The sequence below is a fragment of the Astatotilapia calliptera genome, chromosome 3 (assembly GCF_964374335.1).
Source record: "Astatotilapia calliptera chromosome 3, fAstCal68.1, whole genome shotgun sequence".
NCBI classification, from domain to species: domain Eukaryota; kingdom Metazoa; phylum Chordata; class Actinopteri; order Cichliformes; family Cichlidae; genus Astatotilapia; species Astatotilapia calliptera.
The window spans coordinates 10,406,890-10,427,669 of record NC_137424.1 but is presented as its reverse complement, the minus strand read 5'-3'; the positions used below and the strand labels follow the sequence as shown (position 1 = coordinate 10,427,669).

The 20,780-nt window shown below is 43.8% G+C and overlaps 3 protein-coding genes and 1 long non-coding RNA gene across 4 annotated transcripts in view; all 4 read right to left on the bottom strand.

The window, feature by feature from the left end:
* LOC145419302 (uncharacterized) overlaps positions 1–20,780 on the bottom strand; it is a 134,834-nt gene that overhangs the window by 68,975 nt on the left and 45,079 nt on the right. The window lies entirely within an intron of this gene.
* LOC113017667 (NACHT, LRR and PYD domains-containing protein 12-like) overlaps positions 1–20,780 on the bottom strand; it is a 174,693-nt gene that overhangs the window by 114,273 nt on the left and 39,640 nt on the right. The window lies entirely within an intron of this gene.
* On the bottom strand, positions 707–6,855 carry LOC113016312 (protein AF-9-like). The gene is made up of 6 exons (XM_080298160.1): positions 6,832–6,855; positions 3,209–3,335; positions 2,323–2,419; positions 2,149–2,211; positions 1,921–1,992; positions 707–1,553 (listed from the first exon to the last, which is right to left on the bottom strand). Coding segments are annotated over exons 1-6 (483 nt in total). The 5' UTR covers positions 6,833–6,855; the 3' UTR covers positions 707–1,430.
* On the bottom strand, positions 9,790–20,652 carry LOC113016304 (focadhesin-like). The gene is made up of 6 exons (XM_080299669.1): positions 20,640–20,652; positions 19,343–19,527; positions 12,464–12,565; positions 12,240–12,367; positions 10,228–10,354; positions 9,790–10,113 (listed from the first exon to the last, which is right to left on the bottom strand). The coding sequence occupies exons 1-6, from the start codon at positions 20,650–20,652 to the stop codon at positions 9,946–9,948; spliced, it is 723 nt and encodes a 240-aa protein (XP_080155795.1). The 3' UTR covers positions 9,790–9,945.

Here is a 20,780-nt window from a genome sequence, read left to right as displayed (position 1 = left end):
ATCAGACTGTCACGTGTCCCTGTGGCGACTCCAAGAAAGGCCTCGTCTCACGCTGAGCTTTGATTTAACAGGTGGAACACATCCACACCTCAGAGTACCTGTTAACGGTTCCTCCTGCAGGTTTTGGGTCGGTTGTATGACTCCACGTGTTAGTGGATCTTTGTCTACAAACATCCTAAACCAACTGAACCCATGATCTGTGCTTAGGCAGGCGATCAGAAGCAAAAGCTTAGTGGGCAGGACCTCCTGAGAGGCAGCTCTCCTGTACCAAAGATGAGTGCTCAGCACAGGCGAGCAGCCATTCATGCCCTGCTGTTTAAACAACATTAAACAGGTTTTTAAAGCAGCCGACATGAGTTCATCTGGTATTTAAAGCTGGTAAAATGAGTTCACTTTGTAGAGCCGAGTAACAGGACCACAGTAAGATTAAAAAACAATGTCGATCATTTTGAGAATAAAGTCAAAAATCTTTTTAGAGAAAAACACTGAAATGTGGCGATTACAGTCGTTTTAAGTGCCACGGCTGCACTGTGAGCTGGTGAAATGCTTCAGGATCAGGTTTAGTTGCAATAACTAATCTGCACATTTCCACTTTATTCTCAGAAGGACCTTTATGTTAATGTGCTCCCTACACTCCTATGTAGGAAGGACACTTTCAGCAGGAGACAAGGCCAAAGATTTTTGTAAAGCTCCAGTGGATTCAAAGTTCAGAGTTTGCATAAAGGTGGCTTTAATAAAGACACACTTACAAATAAAGTTTTTTTAAAGCTTTAACTCCAGAACAAACTGGAGAAACTTCTCAACTTTTAGTTTTCAGACGACGGCGCTCTCAACTCAGCACGCTCGCCACGATGTGTCGCTTTGTATCCAGACCTCCTGCTGGATTCTTCTTCATATTTCACACGTCTTTGCAAACTGTGAGGTCGCACACAACAAAACAGAACAACAGAGATGCATCTGTGCGGACGCTGTTTGATCCCAGGGAAATGAATGAATCGGATATCTGATCGGAGACCGAAGCAGAGTAGTGTTACTGGTCAGACTTGTGCCTTATAGAGCTCTTCAAAGTCCTGTTTCACTTTTTTCCACCCAACACACACGCACACACACCTGCAAATTAAATTTAATAAATAAGACGTACAATGTTGTAAGGCAAAGTTGATCATGCACTTGTCACGATAAACAACAACATACATGGCAGCAGAATCACTCCCACCCACCAACCCTTCATATCAAGCTTTCAGATTGTTGCCTGCTGACATCCTGATCTCGTACATCTACCCCCGATTTCTGCAGCAGGGTGAACTCTTTGTTCGGGGGGGTCGAAGCAGCAGGCTGGACCCACTGTGAGGTTTAGACACGCCAACTACAGCTGGAACTGATACAGGACGAGTCAGAGGCTCGGATCCAGCACCCAACTGCTGTTTGCCTCAGGACGTCCCGAGATAGCTCTGCAGCTTCCTTACTGTACTTCTGTCCAAAGAGCAAAGGTCAAAGTCAAACGTAGTGTTTGTAATGTGGAAGTGTCCGGTCTCTTCAATCAGGTTTACAATCTGCAAGACAGAAAGTGAGAGTGGTGGGCACAGGCTGGGTCAAAGTAAAGTCTGCAACTATTAACTATTGTTCTACATTACTACTTCATCATTATTATTTCGTCTAAGGTCTAATATTTATTTTAAACAAGCAGATTTCTTTATGCAGTCATCTGCTGCAGGCACACCATGCTCTCAGCTGGCCAATCAGAAGAGAGCTTCGACCTGCGCTAACGTGTTTCCTCAACTGGTCGATTTAAACCGTGTGAATAAAATCTGAGATCTGAAAATCACTGAATTCAGTTTTTACATCTGACACGGATCCCAAGCTTTGTAGAAGTGGGTTTGTGTCTGATGGACGTATCGGACACTGCTGACATCAGCTCACCTGTTGCAGTATGTGACCTTCTCTTAGTGTCATTAGTCTTTTATGCAGCTCCACCAGCTCATCCAGGTAAACCTGAAAAGCACACAGCAAACACGGCTGTCATGATGTAGCAGTGGCTGATGGTAACAAACCCCAAGACATAAAAACACTTTCCATATTTCAGAATATTTACTAGTCTACTCCACATTACACGCACTGTTTCTAAAAACCAAAGACACTCGTTCTCACCTTATCACACTCCATGCTTTTGTCTTGCTTGCTCTGCTTGGTGGGACTTTTTACTTCCACTATCTGACAGACAGAAGAGCAAAGAGTCACCCAGGGTCACGCACACACCTGGATACTGTGGCTTTCAATCATGCTGCTCTAAGACATAAGCCAGTATATTACTGATACGATTACCTGGTTATTAGTAGACTTTAATAAGGGCGGGGCCTCACTGCACGACAGCGGGGAATGGGAGGAGCTGTCACTTCTGCTGCCATCACTTAAACTAATCCTAAGTATGAAGTCACAAAGAATAAAGACATTAAAACTGTTGTCTCAGCTGTTAGCTAAAAACCGCTAACAATGAAAAATCCCCCATGAGCAGCATGTGAGAGAGTGGGGACGAAGGACGGTCTTTAACATGAAGATGACTCTCGCAGAATCAGTGTCAGGGAAGGGCCTGCTAGATCAGGGGTGTCCAACTCCAGGCCTGCAGGTTTTAGATCTCACCCTGGGTCAACACACCTGAATCACATGATTAGTTCATTACCAGCCTCTGGAGAACTTCAGGACATCATGAGGAGGTCATTTATCCATTTGAATCAGCTGTGTTGGATCAAGGACACATCTAAAACCTGCAGGACACCGGCCATCGAGGCCTGGAATTGCCCACCCCTGGCATAGATGATAGAAAACCGGTCAACTGTTGGAGACGGAGACGATCTGGTTAAGTTATGCTTTTTGGCCAAGGTTGACGGCACGCCTCCACCAACAGGATGGTGGAGAGAGTTGGAAAGAGCTTACATGAAATACTTGAAAAGTTAGTAAAAGGCACGTTGAAAGAACCTTTAGAAACTGTCCCAAGCAATTTTAACCAAGATTTAAATAGCGGCTCTTCATCATTTTACAGGTTTGTTGTTAAAGGCTGGCTCTACTGCACAAACATGTGAGATACAAAGTAGCCCTCATAATAGCAATATCCTGGTTAAAAGGAATTCATTACCAATGTCTGCACACAGCTCTATGAAACTAAACTAGTGTGCGGTTCAGCCATTCGAAAAGCTGCCCTCGGGTTACTAACCTGTGCTGGTGGTGTGTGAGGTGTGCTGCTCGATCCCTGTCTGAATCCACGTCGTCGTTGTCGTCCTCTGAATCGTCGTCGTCGTCCGAGTGCAGATCCTGCATCACTGACTGCAGCGGGCCAAGCACTGAGTGGAACAGTTCAATAAAGCCTCAGTCATTGCAGTTTAAACCTCAGGAATACAAGCAGAAAGCTGCAGATTGTGACGTTGGTACTGTAAAGCTCAGCAAATGTGGACTGGTGATCTGACTTTCACAGGGAACATGCACACATCTCGAACTCTACATAGCTGACTTACAGCTCTGGTTTTCAATTGTTCTCATTGCTCAGGAAAACAACATGATTCTTTCATGTTCTTCAATCTCAAAATGATTTAGCAGCCTCTCTTACGACGTCTTCAACTTTCTGAACCGACTCAAAGTAAAAGTTTATAAACCAGGGCTGTGCCCGTTTGTTTACAGGCTCAAAGTGATACTTTAAGAAGATTTGTGGTAATAATGTTTCTGATCATTTACACAAAAAGATATTTTCTGCAGCATTTCTAAGTTTGATTAAATGAAGGGCATCCCATGATTGCTTCCAATGAGCTACTGTCACTGATGACACAGTGCCGTTTGCAGCAGCGTGAAAGTGGCACGGCACTGCAACACAGAATAAGTCAAATGTAGTACAGAAACAGGGTTGGTGTTAGTCGTAGTTTGGCCTGGAAACTTTTGTTAAACAGTAACTAAAGTAACTTAACCTTGTGACTCTTTAGGAACCTGCACAATATTTTCACAATAAAGCTGAAGACTCTTCTACCTGGGATGTTGGGTCATGAGTTGAGCTTTTTAACCTGCTGCTTTGGTCTTGCACCATGTACTGTATCAGTAACTTTCATCCACTGTTTGCTCTTCCTGTCACATGACGTCCTTCAGCCACACTTGGTGGAGTCATTTGTTTACATTTGGGTCACATGACACCAGCAGCTAATATCTCCCCACACACAGCCTGACTGTAGCGCACAGTTTTTTCACCTGAAGGGCTGAAACAGGTTCTTGCATATGTTGCAGAGCACTGTGATTGTTGGAGGTTCCTGAAGTTGCTCCACTGCAGACTGACACATGTGGCTCTCACTCCCAGACATGCCCAGGCTTGTCTCTTAATTGCATGCACTAGGGATCATAACCACCTGGTGTTGCTATAGCAATGATATCTCAGTACGACAGTTTTGTATCACGTAAGAATTTGTGTATGATTGCAGACAATATGATATACACAGTTAGTTAATGCTTCCACTTTACAATAATAAAGCTTATGGTTCATATTAGAATATGTAGGAGGGATCACTCTCCTCAGCCTTCCTGGGAAAGTCTGTGCCAGCGGGCTGGAAATGAGAGTTCGTCCACTGCAGGAGCACGATGTAGAGTGGCTACATAAGATGCAGGTTCAGGCATACCAGGCGAATTCAAGGTCTGGCTATACCAGCATGGTATAGTACCAAGACTCATTGGCAAGTCCTGCATGGGGCGTTAGGGACTCGGGTCCACCCACTTCCAACAATGGGCAATAGCTGAGCCCTGGCTGAGGAGAGGCATGGTCCGAGCCGAGGTCCGGCAGCTAGAGGAGGAAAGCACGGAACTGGGTTTACAAGGAATCTGGACATAGTGGGACCTGTCAAAGCAGACGATTAATTGGCTTTAACTTTGGAGCCTTTCCACATCTTAATATTGCTCCGCTTAGTCTACAAGTCAATGACGGAGGAGCCACAGTGCAGGTTATGTGGGGCGATGGCGCACAGGCTGGAAGAATGCAAGACTACTGTTAGCCAGGGAAGACAGAGATGGCGCCATGACCAGGTCCTGAGACTGAGCAGTACTGTGAGAAAGTAGCATCACACAACACCAACATCAGGTGGCTGGAGGACCCAACAGCAGACCAAAGAACCTCCCAGAAAAAGCCAACATAACAAACACAGACATCCAACAATGACTCCACAATGAAGAGCTGGATAGTACTGGACACCTACTGGCTAAAGAGGCAAACAGCCCTCCAAGAACACCTGGCAGCAGCTGCTGGCTAATCAACCACACACAGTGGTGCTGGACAAGGAGCAGAAGGCTGCAGTTGTGATAGATGTGGCAGTCCCAGCAGAGAGCATGTCAGGAAGGGGAGCATGAGAAAAACTGGAGGAAAACTGGAGCCAACGTAGAAGGTCAAGAACGAAGTGGTCCCAGTAGGAATGAACGCGTTAGGAGCTGTAATCCCTAAAGTGGAAGAGCCAGGCACAACATTTCTCACATGACCGGGTCCACTGCCAGAGACCTCGAGGTCGAGGTCACCGAGATTCAAACTCGTCGACGTCGTTAGCTTAAATCCTACGTAGCCTCGTTCTTGAGGTACTGCATGCACAAACCTGGCTCTCCACCCCAACCATCCGACCAGCGGGGTGATGACAATCAGCCTTTTTACAGCCGAGAGGAAAAACACAACATGCAGAGATATGTCAGGTTTTCATGATCCAGCCATTCATCCTTCCTTCAGTGGGTACTTCTTAACTTCAGTTCCAGACTTTCTCTTTGATATTTGGTCACATTGGGGCCCGATGAATGTAAAAACAAAGAATTACCAGATTTGGTTTTTTACCTTATTTTTGTTTTTAAGAAAAATATCAGCCACATCTGATAAAATTTTATAGAACAGCAGCAGTATAATGTCCTCGTAAGTGGATATCAGGCCCTTGTAGAGCAAAATTTAGTATTTTGGTCTAAATAACCCAAAATGTGATGTCCACATATGTGGACGCCCGGTCCTAGGAGGTTAACATGAGCATAACATTTTTCAGGCAAACGCCTCCATGTGTAATTAACATAGAGCCACAGTATTGTTACTGTTTTGTAATCAGCCATAGGCACTAGCACCGACTATTTTAAAGTGTTACTGTTACTAGTAAGCTAACATAAACTAACCAACCCAGTGACATCACATGCTGATGTCGGTAAACGTGTTATATAAACTTAAACTTTAAGCACTTACTTCTTAAATCGAGCTGCACAGACAGCGTTACCTTTGAGAGCAGGGCTCAGTGGTGTAAATTAGCCTTCATACATGTAGCGTTTCATGTCCACTTTAATGATAACAGCTAATTATCTCAAATCGTGAGCATGTTAAATTCCCACCAAGCAGGTTAACGATTATGGTAACTGTGTAACACTTCAGTTTTCTTTACATTGGAGTTTTGCTGAGTGCTGTGCATTGTTGTGAATGTCAGCTACATGTGTCGTAGTGAGGAAAGAGGTTGTGTGTCTGCCTGTGTGCAGGGGTGCTGCGTGTCAGCTGGAGGCGGTGAAACAACACTGTTCAATATCGATCCTGCTGCTAAGGAGCGTTTAATCCAAACAGTGTAGCAACCTTATGACAACCATACCACAGTCTCTACAGGGCACACAATAAGTGTTAGGCTACCACTGTGTACTTGGTGTTACGCTTGCATGACAACAGACTGTTGGACGCATCATTTTGCTTTCTTTGATTTCTACCAGTGAGTGTGATAAGTTTACCTAAAGTGATGTTAAAAACACTGTTTAAGCTTCACACTGCCAGACTGAATACTTCCACCTGTGTAACACAACAGTTGGACTCACTATAGTCTCGTCACATCCTGACATCACCCCAGCCCTGTCCTCTGTGCATCGTGGAAAGTGACGATGGGAAAACATTCAGACACTTTGTGCTCACGTTAGTTTTCCTCTCCCAGATTCTCCCAACAAGCAGCTGAAGATCTATTAGGATAATTGTTGTTATCACAGTTAATATTCCAGATTTATCTGATTACATCTCAACACCCCACCACCCACCCCCCTTTGTCCTGTGCTGTTGTTGATTTGTTGAAAAGAAAAGTCATTAACAAGTGAATTAAATTCTTCTACGGTGCTGCTGAGCACACGCATGTGTGCGAGGCGGCTGTTTGCTGGTTTGCTGAATGGCACTGAACACATGTGCCTGTACAGTTTAAATCAACCAGGACCATAATGAACCCTGACTCCCACAGACACTCAGGATCCACCTGCCCAGTAAGTCACCCGCTAACTGCAACTATCAGAGCCCTGACCTTCTGCAGAGACGAGTCACACTGAACACAGCAAGTGTCCCTGCTCTCAGATACAAAACCTGCCTTTAAAAGTTCAGAGTAATGAAATCAGCAGTTCTGATTCTAGAATTTGTAGTCTCACACACTTGTACACTTTTGTTGTTTTGGTTCACATCGGTTGATATTCTGCTGCAAACAAATAATGAGAACATTTTATAAACCTTTGAGTGTCCATCAGGATCCTGTAGAAACAGCTTCCATCTCAAACACTAAACATCATTATTTACATTCTGTTTATTTATTTTTTTAAAGTCACTCTAGCACAGATTTCTTTAGCCGAATGTCTTTCTGTGTCTTCCATACAAACATTAAACATGCAAACACTCAACACAGCAACACTGAAAGCATTTGAGTGTAACTTTCATTCAAATCAAACTTTAGACACAATTACAATAATGGAAAAAAGACAATTTAAATAGTAATACACAACAACCACTGCAGAAATAAATAAAAGAAAACCAAACACAATCCAGACATGAATACACAAATATATTTAAATCTATATATTTATACATTTTAATATGATGTAAAAGAAAACAAATACGAAACCTATCAAACTACCAATATATAAAAAAACAAGACCAGAATCAGAGAGACTTTATTTATCCCCAAGGGCCAATTAACATACAACAGAGCAGCATGACGTTGAAGATAAGCACAATAAAAGTGAGATAATAAATACACAGAATATACAGTTTTAAAATTACACAGTTTTAAAATTAAAGTGACTGAAGGTGAATAAATAACTGTAAGTGACTAAAAGTGAGTAAAGTGTTGGTAGTATAAGAGTGTAGTTTATGTTTCTGGTGTGGGAAATGTTCTTATCAGCTGGAGTTAAAAAGCAGAGCTGCTTTGGGGACAAAGGTGGCACTCCTCCTCCTCTCAGTCCTGCAGGAAATGCAGCGGAGGCGTCGCCCAGAGGGGAGCCATTGAAATGCAGGGTGAAGAATGTGAGAGGGGTCGTTGATGATTTTGGCAGCGTGTCTAAGGGCCTGTTGATGAAAACCTGCCAGAGTTCTGACAGGCAGGCCAATGATTTTAGAGCACACTGATGCTGCAGTCTGTTCCTGTATGAAGGCTGAGGGAGTGGGACCAGCAGCTGATGGAGAAGGTCATGATGCTTTCCAGGAAGGCGTAGTAAAAAGTCATCATGATGGGTGTGCTGACTCCAAAGGAGTTGAGTTTCCTAAGGAGGTTTAGCCGTTGGTTTTATTTCACATTCACCGATTTTCTCTAAGCTTAAGTTCACACAGCAGAGAAATTTGTGTCTGACTCAGTGACTGCAAGGTGCTGCGCAGGTCCTGTGGCTGCAACCCAAAAGCATCCCTATCAGAATCAGAATCAGAAAGGGTTTTATTGCCAAATGTTGAGCAGGTTTACAACATTAGGAAATTGCTGCGGTGCTTAGTGCAATCATACTGTCATAAATGCTTAAATAGATATAAAAATAAAAATAAGAATAAGAATTAAAAGTGCTAAATAGATAGATATATACATGATATATACATGAGTGCAGGTGGTGATCAGTGCAAACATGGAATGATGCAGTGACACAGCGTAGGGTCATGTGTTAGTGGTGGGAACAGTCATACGGTTATTGTTCATGTGTCCGACAGCAGAGGGGAAGAAACTGTTCTTATGGCGAGAGGTTCTGGTGCGAATGGACCGGAGCCTCCTGCCTGAGGGGAGCAGGTCAAACAGACTGTGTCCAGGGTGAGAAGGGTCAGCTGAGATCCGAGCTGCACGCCCCAGTGTCCTGGAGGTGTACAGGTCCTGCAGAGATGGGAGTCTGCAGCCAATCACCTTCTCAGCAGAGCGCACAACACGCTGCAGTCTCTGTTTGTCCCTGATAGTGGCTCCAGCGTACCACACGGTGATGGAGGAGGTGAGGATGGACTCGATGATTGCAGTGTAGAACTGCATCATCGTCCGTGTTGGCAGGTTGAATTTCTTCAGCTGCCTCAGGAAGTACATCCTCTGCTGGGCTTTCATAATGACGGAGGTGATGGTGGGCTCCCACTTCAGGTCCTGGGTGATGGTGGTACCCAGGAATCGGAATGAGTCCACAGAGGTGATGGGGGTGTCAGTCAGGATGATGGGGGGGAGTCTATCAGATGTCCTGTGCTAATACGCCATGTTTGGTTTTGGCCTTTGGTCTTGTGTTTGTTTAGATGCAACTTTGCAAACCTAAGCTGTACTGCCATATCATTGTTAGAGAGGAGGAGAGCTTTCCAACAAGCAGCACTGCATGGTCTAGGATTCATCTGCTGGGACGGCCACTGCTGCACTGTGTTGAATCCTCCAGAGCAACAAATTAGCAAAACTTCTGTTTTTAAAAAGATGCTCACACTCGCTGATCCATTTATTAGTTACTGTGAAGTCCGACCAGAGCAGGAATCTGAGGACTGGACCCTCACACGTCTGTACTTTGTGCTTCTACCCAGCTTTACATTGATGTGCTAACTTTAGCTACCAAACACAGTGATGTAGAGATGTGACTCTACAGTGAGGTTAGAATATACAAACAGCTGGTGAGAGTCCTGTTTACAGACAGAACCACAGAGAAAAACATAACCTGGTGGAGTTCCTGTGTCGCTCTGTTAGCTCCTCAACACAGAGCAACATGAACGTTACGACGCACCTCGTACTGCTCTGATTTAACTGTGAGCTGAGGCACCAGAGCCAAAAGCTCAGCGATGGCTTGAACCACCTCTGGCTGTGAGTGACAGCTGAGCTCAGGCCAAACAGTTCTCCATGCTGAGATAATATCCACCACCTGAGAAAGAAAGATTTGTTTTAAGACCAGAACTTTGGAAAAGATTCAAAAGTTATGATCCAGAAAAATGATGATTCCTGAATTTAAAGAGACAAATGGAGACAGGCGAGGTACCTCTGCTCGACACAGCTCCTGTAGTCCCTGCAGGACGAGAGCAGCCGGGGTTGCCAGGTCTGGTCTGTTGCACTGTTTTAAAGTGAGTGAAATGGCAGCCACCATGTCCCCTGCATGCTGGTAAGGCCTGGTTAACACACACATCAGCGTGAACAAAGTGGGAAATGTGTTTCTTCTAATTTTGTTACCATTTTTATTTAAGAAAAAAGCATTAAAAGTGCCAGGACACGTGTAAGTAAGTAAATGCCAAACACAGCTTCTTATCATTGCAAACTCTTATGGCTGCAAATGTTTTACAATAAAAGCAAACGTAAGCATTTGTTGTTGTTGTTGTTTTTGTTGTTGTTGTTTTTTTTTTTTGACAGACATGAGTGAGGGATAGGAAAGGGAGAAAGAAAGAGGAAGGAAAGGAAAAACAATGTTACATGTTACAATGTTAAACAATACAAAACAAAAAAAATAAAAATCTCCTGGATCACCTGTTGAGAGAAGAATAGAAAACAAGCAAAAAAAAACAAAAAAAACAAAGCAACATACTAAACACAACACCATCGCATTAATCTAGCTTAGTGTAAACAGCAGTAAATACTAAATATTCAATGTTGTTGTGCAGCACGCAGGACAGATGTGCTTCGAAGTAGCAGCCAAGAAAGGTGTAATTTAAGTCCACGAGCAGTGAACACCTGTGTGCATACCTGTGTGGATCAGCGTGCTTGTATTCCAAAGGTTTCTCCATGTAACGATCTGCTAGGGAGTGTGGGGGGGCCACAGCCCCGTCCTCCAGGGTATGAAGCAGGTATGGAGGAGATCAAAACTCCAGACATCCAGAGGCCCCCAGAACACAAGAGACCATGGAAGACCAACAGAGGGGCAGCCGCGCCACAGAAGCCAGGGGGAGTTGCAGTGACGCGCCCGTGAGCTCCGCCGGCAGCCAGCTGTGCCTGAGTGACCGAGCCCCAGGCCGAGAGGCCGGGGGCACCCCACCTCCGAAGTGGCCCGAGCGAGCCCCAGGTTCCAGGCCCCAATAAGCGGCCGCCAAGGAGTGAGCCAGTGTGTACCTGGACGCCCACCCCCAGACACAAAGAACCACCAACACACCGATACCTGAGGGAGTCCGCCACTGGCAGGGGAAGAAAAACGTAAGCATTTGTGAAAACAACGAAACAGCTCAATGATTTGCTAAATTTGTACTGTAGCATATATCCAGAGGGTTTCCCAGGTTTTCACTAATGCTGCTAAAAAAGCTGCATGTACATGTTAGCAGGCGTAACAGGCCCCGGGAGGATGAACAGTGTGCACCAGCTGGTTAGAACAAAGGAAATAATCAAATAAAATCATCGTTTTATTTCATCAACACACATAAAGGCCATAAAGGCCTGGATGCAGTTTGTGGAGTTTATATGATGAATATAGTTTGGATTAAAGTTAAAACTATAAAGTTATGGCTCACTTGCTTAGAGTTGTATTATATGGGAAGCAGTGCTTACAGACTGACATAGTTGGATTTCTTTTGCTTCAAATGTATGCTTTTATTTTGATAGTCTGGCAGAGACAGGAAGTTAGCTGCCTCTCAGTCTCTCTGTTTGAACTGAACTTTGTAAGACTTTGATCCTTCTGGATTCAGGCACGTGTAGCTGCTCTGGACATTTGTACGGAAATATTTAAAACTGGACTCCTGCTGATTTTTGGAGAAACAGGGACTCAGTGGAGCGTTGAGCTGAGGCTTCATTCACTGCAAAGCTACAAAGTGCATTCATTTATCTTAACAAGCAAAGTTGATGTGATGTGACTGAAAAAACAAATATTTCTATGTTTCTGAACTTTCATCAGCTTGCTGAGCAGAAACATCTATGAAGAGTCCAGTCAGTGATTATTACTCATTAGAAGGGAAGATGAAGAATCCTGGTGTTGGAAGCTCACACTGTCTGCACTGTGCATGCAAAGTCCACTGAATGAATGAACCAGTGAATGTAGGAAGTGCCCACTGTTTCTGTAAGTATGGGAGGACCCACCTCTCTCTGCAGATGTCCCTGACACAGGCGGCCCTGGCCAGGATCTGCTCCCACTGGGCGTCCCTCCCCAGCACCACCCTGCTGTCCTGCTGGCTCATTAGATGCTGCAGCTCTGGGTAGACCCGGTCCTTACAGACATGACCAAAGCAGCACACAATCAAAGACAAACAGAAGCTTTGAACACATGAATATGACATTTATAGTAATGCGTTATTATTGCAAACCTGTTTTTTCCACAGAGCGGTCATGAGGCGCAGTCCCACTGCTCTCAGCTTGGGGGAGCCGGCCAGCATGTGCAGACTGTGCAGCACGATCGGGAAGCAAAGCTGGAATATTACAGCACATACGATCAGAGCCAAGTTTACAAGAGAAACACACGGTTACAGCTGAAGAAGGCAGATGTTAGACGATGACTGCTGGTTTGGAGAGTCCAGCTCACTGACAGAGTGCTTTATACTACAGAGCACTGCATCTATCCCACACAGAGGCTGCTGTGGTGGAGTCCAATCCCAGCTCCTACAAACTGGGTACAAGAAACACTGTCTGTGTTCACACAGAGAAAACTGTGTGGAAGACGTGGGAATTTCTCTTTGTTCCTTTGTCAAAGTGCTAAACATCGAGAGGGGAACATTTCAGTTATGTGCACAAACTGATTTACCAACATTTGCCACACACAGTGCCCTGCTAATGGTGCTAATATTTAGCACAGTTTGTTTAATGCAGTGTTTGATTTGTTGCTCTTGATATTGTGCCATTCATTTGTGCACAGAGATGGCATCACAGAGATTTGATGGACATCAGTCTGATCTCTGCTTTTACACTGATAAACCTCAAAAACACATCTTTGTTTATTAGGTTCATTTCAGGACCACAGACAGCGCAGGACGATCAGCTGTGCTTTATGGATCTACATAAACTCAGCTGCATTTGATGTGACAGACATGAGCTGTAGATCACAGATACACACACCCCATCAGCACAGATGTGTTAGTGGTGCTGTTAACACCAGCTGGAGACATTTACAGTTTGTTTTATCCCTCAGGTGTTGTCTAAATACAAGAATGTATGTGTAGGTAAAATACAGTGGGTTGCAAAAGTATTCGGCCCCCTTGAACTTTCCCACATTTTGTCACATTACAGCCACAAACATGAATCAGTTTCATTGGACTTCCAGGTGAAAGACCAACACAAAGTGGTGCACACGTGAGAAGTGGAACGAAAATCAGACATGATTCCAAACATTTTTTGCAAATCAATAACTGCAAAGTGGGGTGTGCGTAATTATTCACCCCCCTGAGTCAATACTTTGTAGAACCACCTTTTGCTGCAGTTCCAGCTGCCAGTCTTTTAGGGTCTGTCTCTACCAGCTTTGCACATCTACAGACTGAAATCTTTGCCCATTCTTCTTTGAAACAGCTGCAGCTCAGTCAGATTAGATGGACAGCATTTGTGAACAGCAGTTTTCAGATCTTGCCACAGATTCTCGATTGGATTTAGATCTGGACTTTGACTGGGCCATTCTAACACATGGATATGTTTTGTTTTAAACCACTCCATTGTTGCCCTGGCTTTATGTTCAGGGTTGTTGTCATGCTGGAAGGTGAACCTCCGCCCCAGTCTCAAGTCTTTTGCAGACTCCAAGAGGTTTTCTTCCAAGATTGCCCTGTATTTGGCTCCATCCATCTTCCCATCAACTCTGACCAGCTTCCCTGTCCCTGCTGAAGAGAAGCACCCCCAGAGCATGATGCTGCCACCACCATATCTGACAGTGGGGATGGTGTGTTCAGAGTCATGTGCAGTGTTAGTTTTCCACACAGAGCATTTTGCATTTTGGTCTCATCTGACCAGAGCACCTTCTTCCACATGTTTGCTGTGTCCCCCACATGGCTTGTGGCAAACTGCAAACGGGACTTCTTATGGTTTTCTGTTAACAATGGCTTTCTTCTTGCCACTCTTCCATAAAGGCCAACTTTGTGCAGTTGTGATGGCATGCCACACATGGTAAGCTCCACACCTCACCACCCGTTGATTCACTTTAGTTTAATTTACAGTCACTACTTTAAAATATTCTACTTATTGTTCAATATTGTTTCTTTATTAAATGTATTTATTTTTCCATCACACCTTCCAATGTTTATATGGCGTGCACTAGTGATGGCCCGCTTGAAGCTGACGCTCCGGAGCGTGTGTCGAAAAAAACAACACACTGGTTCAGAAGCACTGTGTCGAGGCTTGCTTCGTTTGGCAAAAGTCACGTGACCAGTGACGTCCGAAGCTTCATTACGCACGTAACTGCTTCGGTACCTGATTCAAACGGATATAAGGAAGTGAATCATCCACTGGATTCGTGGAGTGTGTTGATGGTGACAGATAGCGAAGAGGTGATCATTCCACTGACAGATATGGAGCCAGCGAGGAAGAGAGGACGTTATGGCGTGTGGGAATATTTTGAGTTGATTTTGCTCAATTCATTTTATCTGCCGAAGTGAAAAACCTGAAATGTCCAAAATCATGTTTTCATAATGTAAATATCATTACAGCATATGACTTTAGGAACACTTCCATGTGAATTAAAGCTAATGAAGACTACAAAAATGTATTTGACACTATACGTACATTACATTGCTACAGTTTAGAAAATAATTTTGTTTATTGTTTTTGGGTGATAGTCTGCAGGACCCAGGAATACCTGCATATCTACCAGCTTGCAGTGTGGTTCCTGCACTCCACAGCCTCTTCTATTCCATGCAAGTGGATTTTCTCCAGGGCAGGAGAAACTATTTCTAAGAAAAGAAACCGACTCAGCCAGCACACAGTAACACTAATCCTCTTTTTAAATGTAAATAACAAAAGGGCTACCTTACATTGATCATGTTTTTACTTTGCAAGTTCTTGATTAGGGGTGGGTTTTGATTATCGCTTTTCTGATTACAATCCATACTAAATTGAATAAAGTGATATTGATTCATTAAAATCCCGTGTCGATTTGTAAATTAACGTTATTATGCCTGAAACGCCAGCATCTCAGGTTAAACCTCACAACATGTCGTCAAACACCAAACAGCTAAAACAGTAACTGGGAGCAGGTTTACGGATTCTGCATACAAACGTAAACGCAGAGCGCGGACCCGACGCGTCAGAATCAGATTTTGGTGTGTCGTCGGGTCCGCGCTGTGTTTGCCTCTTTTTTTTTCGCTGGCTTCTGCAGCTGCAGGTTTCATAACTCTCTGTTTACATCTCTAATTAAGTCTCACATGTGTCAGCTTTCTTTTAATAGATACGAAATTATGGATATATACTGTTAAATGATCAGAACTGTAATATTGACAATTTTTGGGTCAATAAAACCTAGTGATGGGCAGATGAAGCTTCATGAAGCACTGAAGCTTTTCATCCAATTGGTTCATCCCAGCGCAAAGCTTCTTAAAGCTTCATTTGCTCTAGTAGGACATCTACTGGACGTAAAAATATTAGTTGGCATGAATTTGAAGAGTGTGGCCTTTTGCACACAGCCTGTAAATGTCAACAACAAAAGGAGTGTGTAAAACATCTATATTGTAGTGATGGCAGTATACTTTGTATATTTATACTGGCAGTATGGAAAATGATAATTTGGAAATGTTTAAAATGGAAATGATCATTTACTGTGAGGTGAGGTGTGGTTGGGGTGTGGACAGTAGTTGTGCTTTTGTAACGTTGAGGTATGGACAGCTACACACTGAGGCGTCAGTCCTGCCCACATTTTATTCTGTAAAAACTAAATTTTCACTGCTTTTATGGCCTTTTTAGTGGGGAGAACATAGCTAGGATTTAATGATTTAACAAATCTTTTGAATCCTTTGTCCTCCACAATGCTAAATGGCTGGGAGTCCTCAATCACCATGCTAACCAGGGGCCCGTTCTTCGTACGTCGCTTACTACATCCAAGATCAAATGACATATCTAAGACCAAATCATCGCGCTAACCGTGAGCTCGCTAATCCGGTTCTCCGAACACACCTGCTGTTGACGATTAGTACAGCTGGATGAAGTAATGTGAGATCACTGGGTGTCGTAAAAGGGGCTACGCATCGATAGTAGAAACATTGATCGGCAACCCTCTGATTGGTCGGCGAAAATGTCGAAGGAGCGCGCTCGGTATTTTTTGGCAGCAGAGCAAGAACTCTTGAGTGAGGGATTTCAGGAGTTTCAGAGTTTAATCAGAACGCAAGGGAACACTGCAAAGGCTGCAAAAGCAAGGAGAGAGGGCTGGCAGAAAGTTGCTGACAAATTAAACTCGTAAGTAATTTAATAATAACAATAATAATGGAGTGGATTGATATAGCGCTTTTCAAGGCACCCAAAGCGCTTTACAATGCCACTATTCATTCACTCTCACATTCACACACTGGTGGAGGCGAGCTACAGTTGTAGCCACAGCTGCCCTGGGGCAGACTTACAGAAGCCAGGCTGCCATATCGCGCCATCGGCCCCTCTGGCCAACACCAGTAGGCAGTAGGGTAGATGTATTATATTACACTATATTATCCAATATTATATTACATTATATTATATTATGTTATATTATATCCTCTTTCACATTAGAGCCACAACAGGACCCACTAGAACATGGGCACAAGTAAAAGTGAAATATAAGAATATTCTACAGAATGGTAATATTTATCACTTATATTGCTTTTAGTCTCTTGAAAAGAGACCCTGAAATAATCTGTTTGTTTGTTCATAACAGCAACCAAGAAAAGGGCAGAGCACAAAAAAGACAGGTGGTGGTCCTGCACCCCCTCGTCAACAAGTTGGTTAAGTGAATAATACCCTCACGGGAATATCGATATCTCTCAATGAGCACACTGTCGCGCTGAGCTAAAGGATCCTGTCTGTCCCGCAATATGCGCTGGATTCTGAGGACTCTCCTTATCAATCTTGCACCTTCCACAATGGGTGGCTCGCGTAAACGGACAGGACATGGCTGCGACAGACTTCCCAAATCCACCTTCGCTTTTATAGCCGTGGTCTCTCATCTTGATTACACGAAGTAATTTACAATTACTACTCTGAAATATGAATTACATCTGTAATAATCACATACATGTAATAGAATGTTAATAGTACATTTCCCTTTTTTTAGGAAATGACCTGTATGTATCTGTGTGAGATCAATAAAAGGATCAAGTGCTGCATTATCTTTAGTTACATTGATGTTATTTATTTATGGTGAAACAGTGGTGGAATATCGCTGTTGCTTTCGTATAAATGAAGCGGACATACCTGCGTGGCCGCGATCTAATCCTGTTTACATAAAGTAAACCTGCTCCCGAGCAGGTTTACGCTTACGGCTCTGTTGCTATGACAGCAAGTCCCGGATGAGCTTCGGGGAACCGAACGATCCAAGATCACGCGAAATCGTCAACAATCAAATCCAGCTAACTTACTTAGCGAGGTACGAAGAACGGGCCCCTGGTCTTCATCTATTTGAGATTGTTCTCCTGAGGAAAGACAATAAAGACAAAGCACAAATATAAATATCACACACGTAACTTATTACAGCTGTATAATATTGTTATATCATTTAGTAACATTACTGCATGCTATATTATCATGACATTTGATGGCTCACCTGGTCTTGCTCCACAATCGGTGTTCCCCTTATTCTCATGCAAAGCTCTGTAGTGCCTAAGCATGGATGAGGTGTTGTTGTTATATCCCAGCTCCCTGGCACATAGCAAACACTTCACCTTGTGCAAAAGTACAGACATCCTCCTGGATGAAGAAAAGCTCCTCAGACTACATGACCTGGATGACCCCACAGATAAAAGCTCACATGTGTGTATGATGGACTAAAACACACTGTGAGCGCTCAGATGAAGTAGAAAGGTGCTGCTGATGTTCCAGCCCCGTCTCCAGACGCTCACAGTCAGTACAGGTTCTTCTTAGTCGTACCTTATGAGTGCCGAGGTTTGGCAGGCTTGTGAGAACAGCGTGAGCCAGGATTCTTTTCTTTGGTCAGTTTGAACAAAAGAAGCAGCACGAGGGGCGGGACCTGCAGAGGGAAACACTCACATCAGCAAACACACCAACCAAACATTAAATGCACTTTGTCAGACCGTACAGAGGCTGCATCACTGACCTGTACGTGCACACAAACTGACAGCTTCACAGGATGTTCAGCATAAACAGATAGAGCAGGATTGAGTCTGCCCTTGTGATACTAAATGTGTGGTGCCCATCTTGTACTCTGCAGTCAGTTAAAGCTTCAAAGATCACACATGAAGTCCTGACACTTTAGTATGAGACAGGTTACAAATAAGGAAACAGTGAGACAGCATCACGGTCCTTAGACACACCACGCTGCTGTGCAGTGTCACAGCTTAATTACCACCACACACCTAATGGCACTCCGAGCCTTAACTGTTGCAGAGCGACCGCTTCACCTGCACGGCCCGAGAGCGAGAGGGAGGGGCAAAGAAAATAAAGCTGAGCGATGACACGTTTAATGCTGTCGAGCCAAAAACATCACTTTGAATCAAAATCACTGCAGTAAATCATCATTTAGGTTTCATAGTGGTTAGCTTCTGGCTTTTCCTGTAACAAAGACCTGCTGCTGCACGTTTAACATGACAAGTACGAGCGAGCAGAGATCTCCAGAGGACTCAAATATGCCAACAACCTTCAACCAGTGCATCCAAACACCAGTGTGTGCAGCACTCTGGGAGCAATTAGAGCAGAAGGTGAATCCTCTGGGGCCCGGTGCACGCTTGAGTAATGAGGGGTAAACTTCACACTTCATCTGCAGCTAGTGACTCCAACACAAGTCCAGAGGGAGGTCTGTCCCCTTAGAGCACTCCCTAACCTCTCCCTTTATACGGCAGCAGATCAGCAGCAATCACACAGCAGTGACAGCTTTTATCTTCCTGCTGATCTGAACCATTTCAAAGTCATGTGTTGGTGCCAAAACACCAGGTTATCAACATGTGTTTCCTGCTCTTAAAAAGACAAACACAAGCTAGCTCCCTTACATACAACATATCTGCATGTCAGAGGGAACAACATGCATTACTTTATATTCAGTCCACAGATTTAAGAGAACAGTTGTGTGGGTTATCTACCTGGCAGGGGTCGGCAGCAGCGACAGCCTGGCTTGCTTTCAAAGCCAGCTGGCAGATGTTTTCCTGACCCATGATGATGAGATAAGTCACAATCAGGACAAGAGAGGAGGACAGGCGCTGGCTGGACGACAGGGCGGAGCTGACCGCCAACAGCCAATCGGTCGCTGCTGCTGGATTGTTGGCCACTTTGCGCAGTACCGACAAATAGGGATGGGTGTTGATAAGATTTTCACGATTCCGGTTCCATTTTCGATTCTTTATCGATTCTGTTTAAAAAAGGAGAACACTAAGGTCGATTAGCTCAGAACTTTGTTTTATATCTTCTCTTTGAACAAGGTAGAAATTTAGGAGTAACATGGCCTTACAAACCCAACAGTGAGATCTTAAGAGATCCAGCCTACGGCTCTTCAATGGGTGTCACAGGGTCCCCAGGAAAGAAATATGTAAATGTAAAATAATAAAATAAATATTCTCCTGTAGCAATAACAAAGTGTAACAAATTATTCTGTAGCAATTACACAAGAATATCCAGTAATGTCCCTACAATTAAACACATTCACTTACCGAAAATCGGTGCAAGCCTTTGACCACAAACTGAGTCACTGCTCGGTGACGTTCGTCTATCCTGGCCTGAAAGGAGACGCTACCGGCAGACTGCAGCGAGAACTGCCAGCATCTGAGCCAGACTCTGTCTCTCTCATCATGGTCACTAAATGCACAGTGATGGCAGGTTTGTAATAAGGCAGATCGCGCTAACATAATGTGCACTGTTAGTTGATTATTTACCTGCCGCATTAACGGGAGAGGACGTGCAAACGTTACCGCTGCTGCTGGGTTGAGATTCACGAGTCCGGAGCGGAATTAAAAACACGACATTCATTTAAAGTTATCGTGTGTTATAATATATATAATATATAATATATATAATGTAAAGTTCTTCCTCTCAAACAAATATTCCCAAATGTTTGTCCCAAACAAAGGAAACCAAGATTACCCTTCAGCCATCCACCCACGAACTAAACAACACTTTGGTTTTCTTATATATTTTAATAAGAATTTATGCTTCTTGATGTTATGCAAACGGAATATTTTGCACAAATAGAAATTCTCTTTGAGTTGGACTGAATGAATTTCACTTAACCTGATAATAATATTGATAATAATAACAATTATTTATTACATATACTAAACAATGAGGGGATGAGCAGCATCAGTAAACACATATTGTTTTTGAATACTATTAATATACTAACACAGTAACCCAAGCCCCTCCCCAAACACACCCAGTCCCACCCACCTGCTGTTACCATAACGATAAGCCAGGCTGTACTGTCCACCTGCTACCAGCAGCCTGTTTACTGGCTCCCAAAAACAGGAACAGGTAAGTCAGCACCTGTTCATCTTATCAACAGCTTATTTACTACAATATGTAGAACAG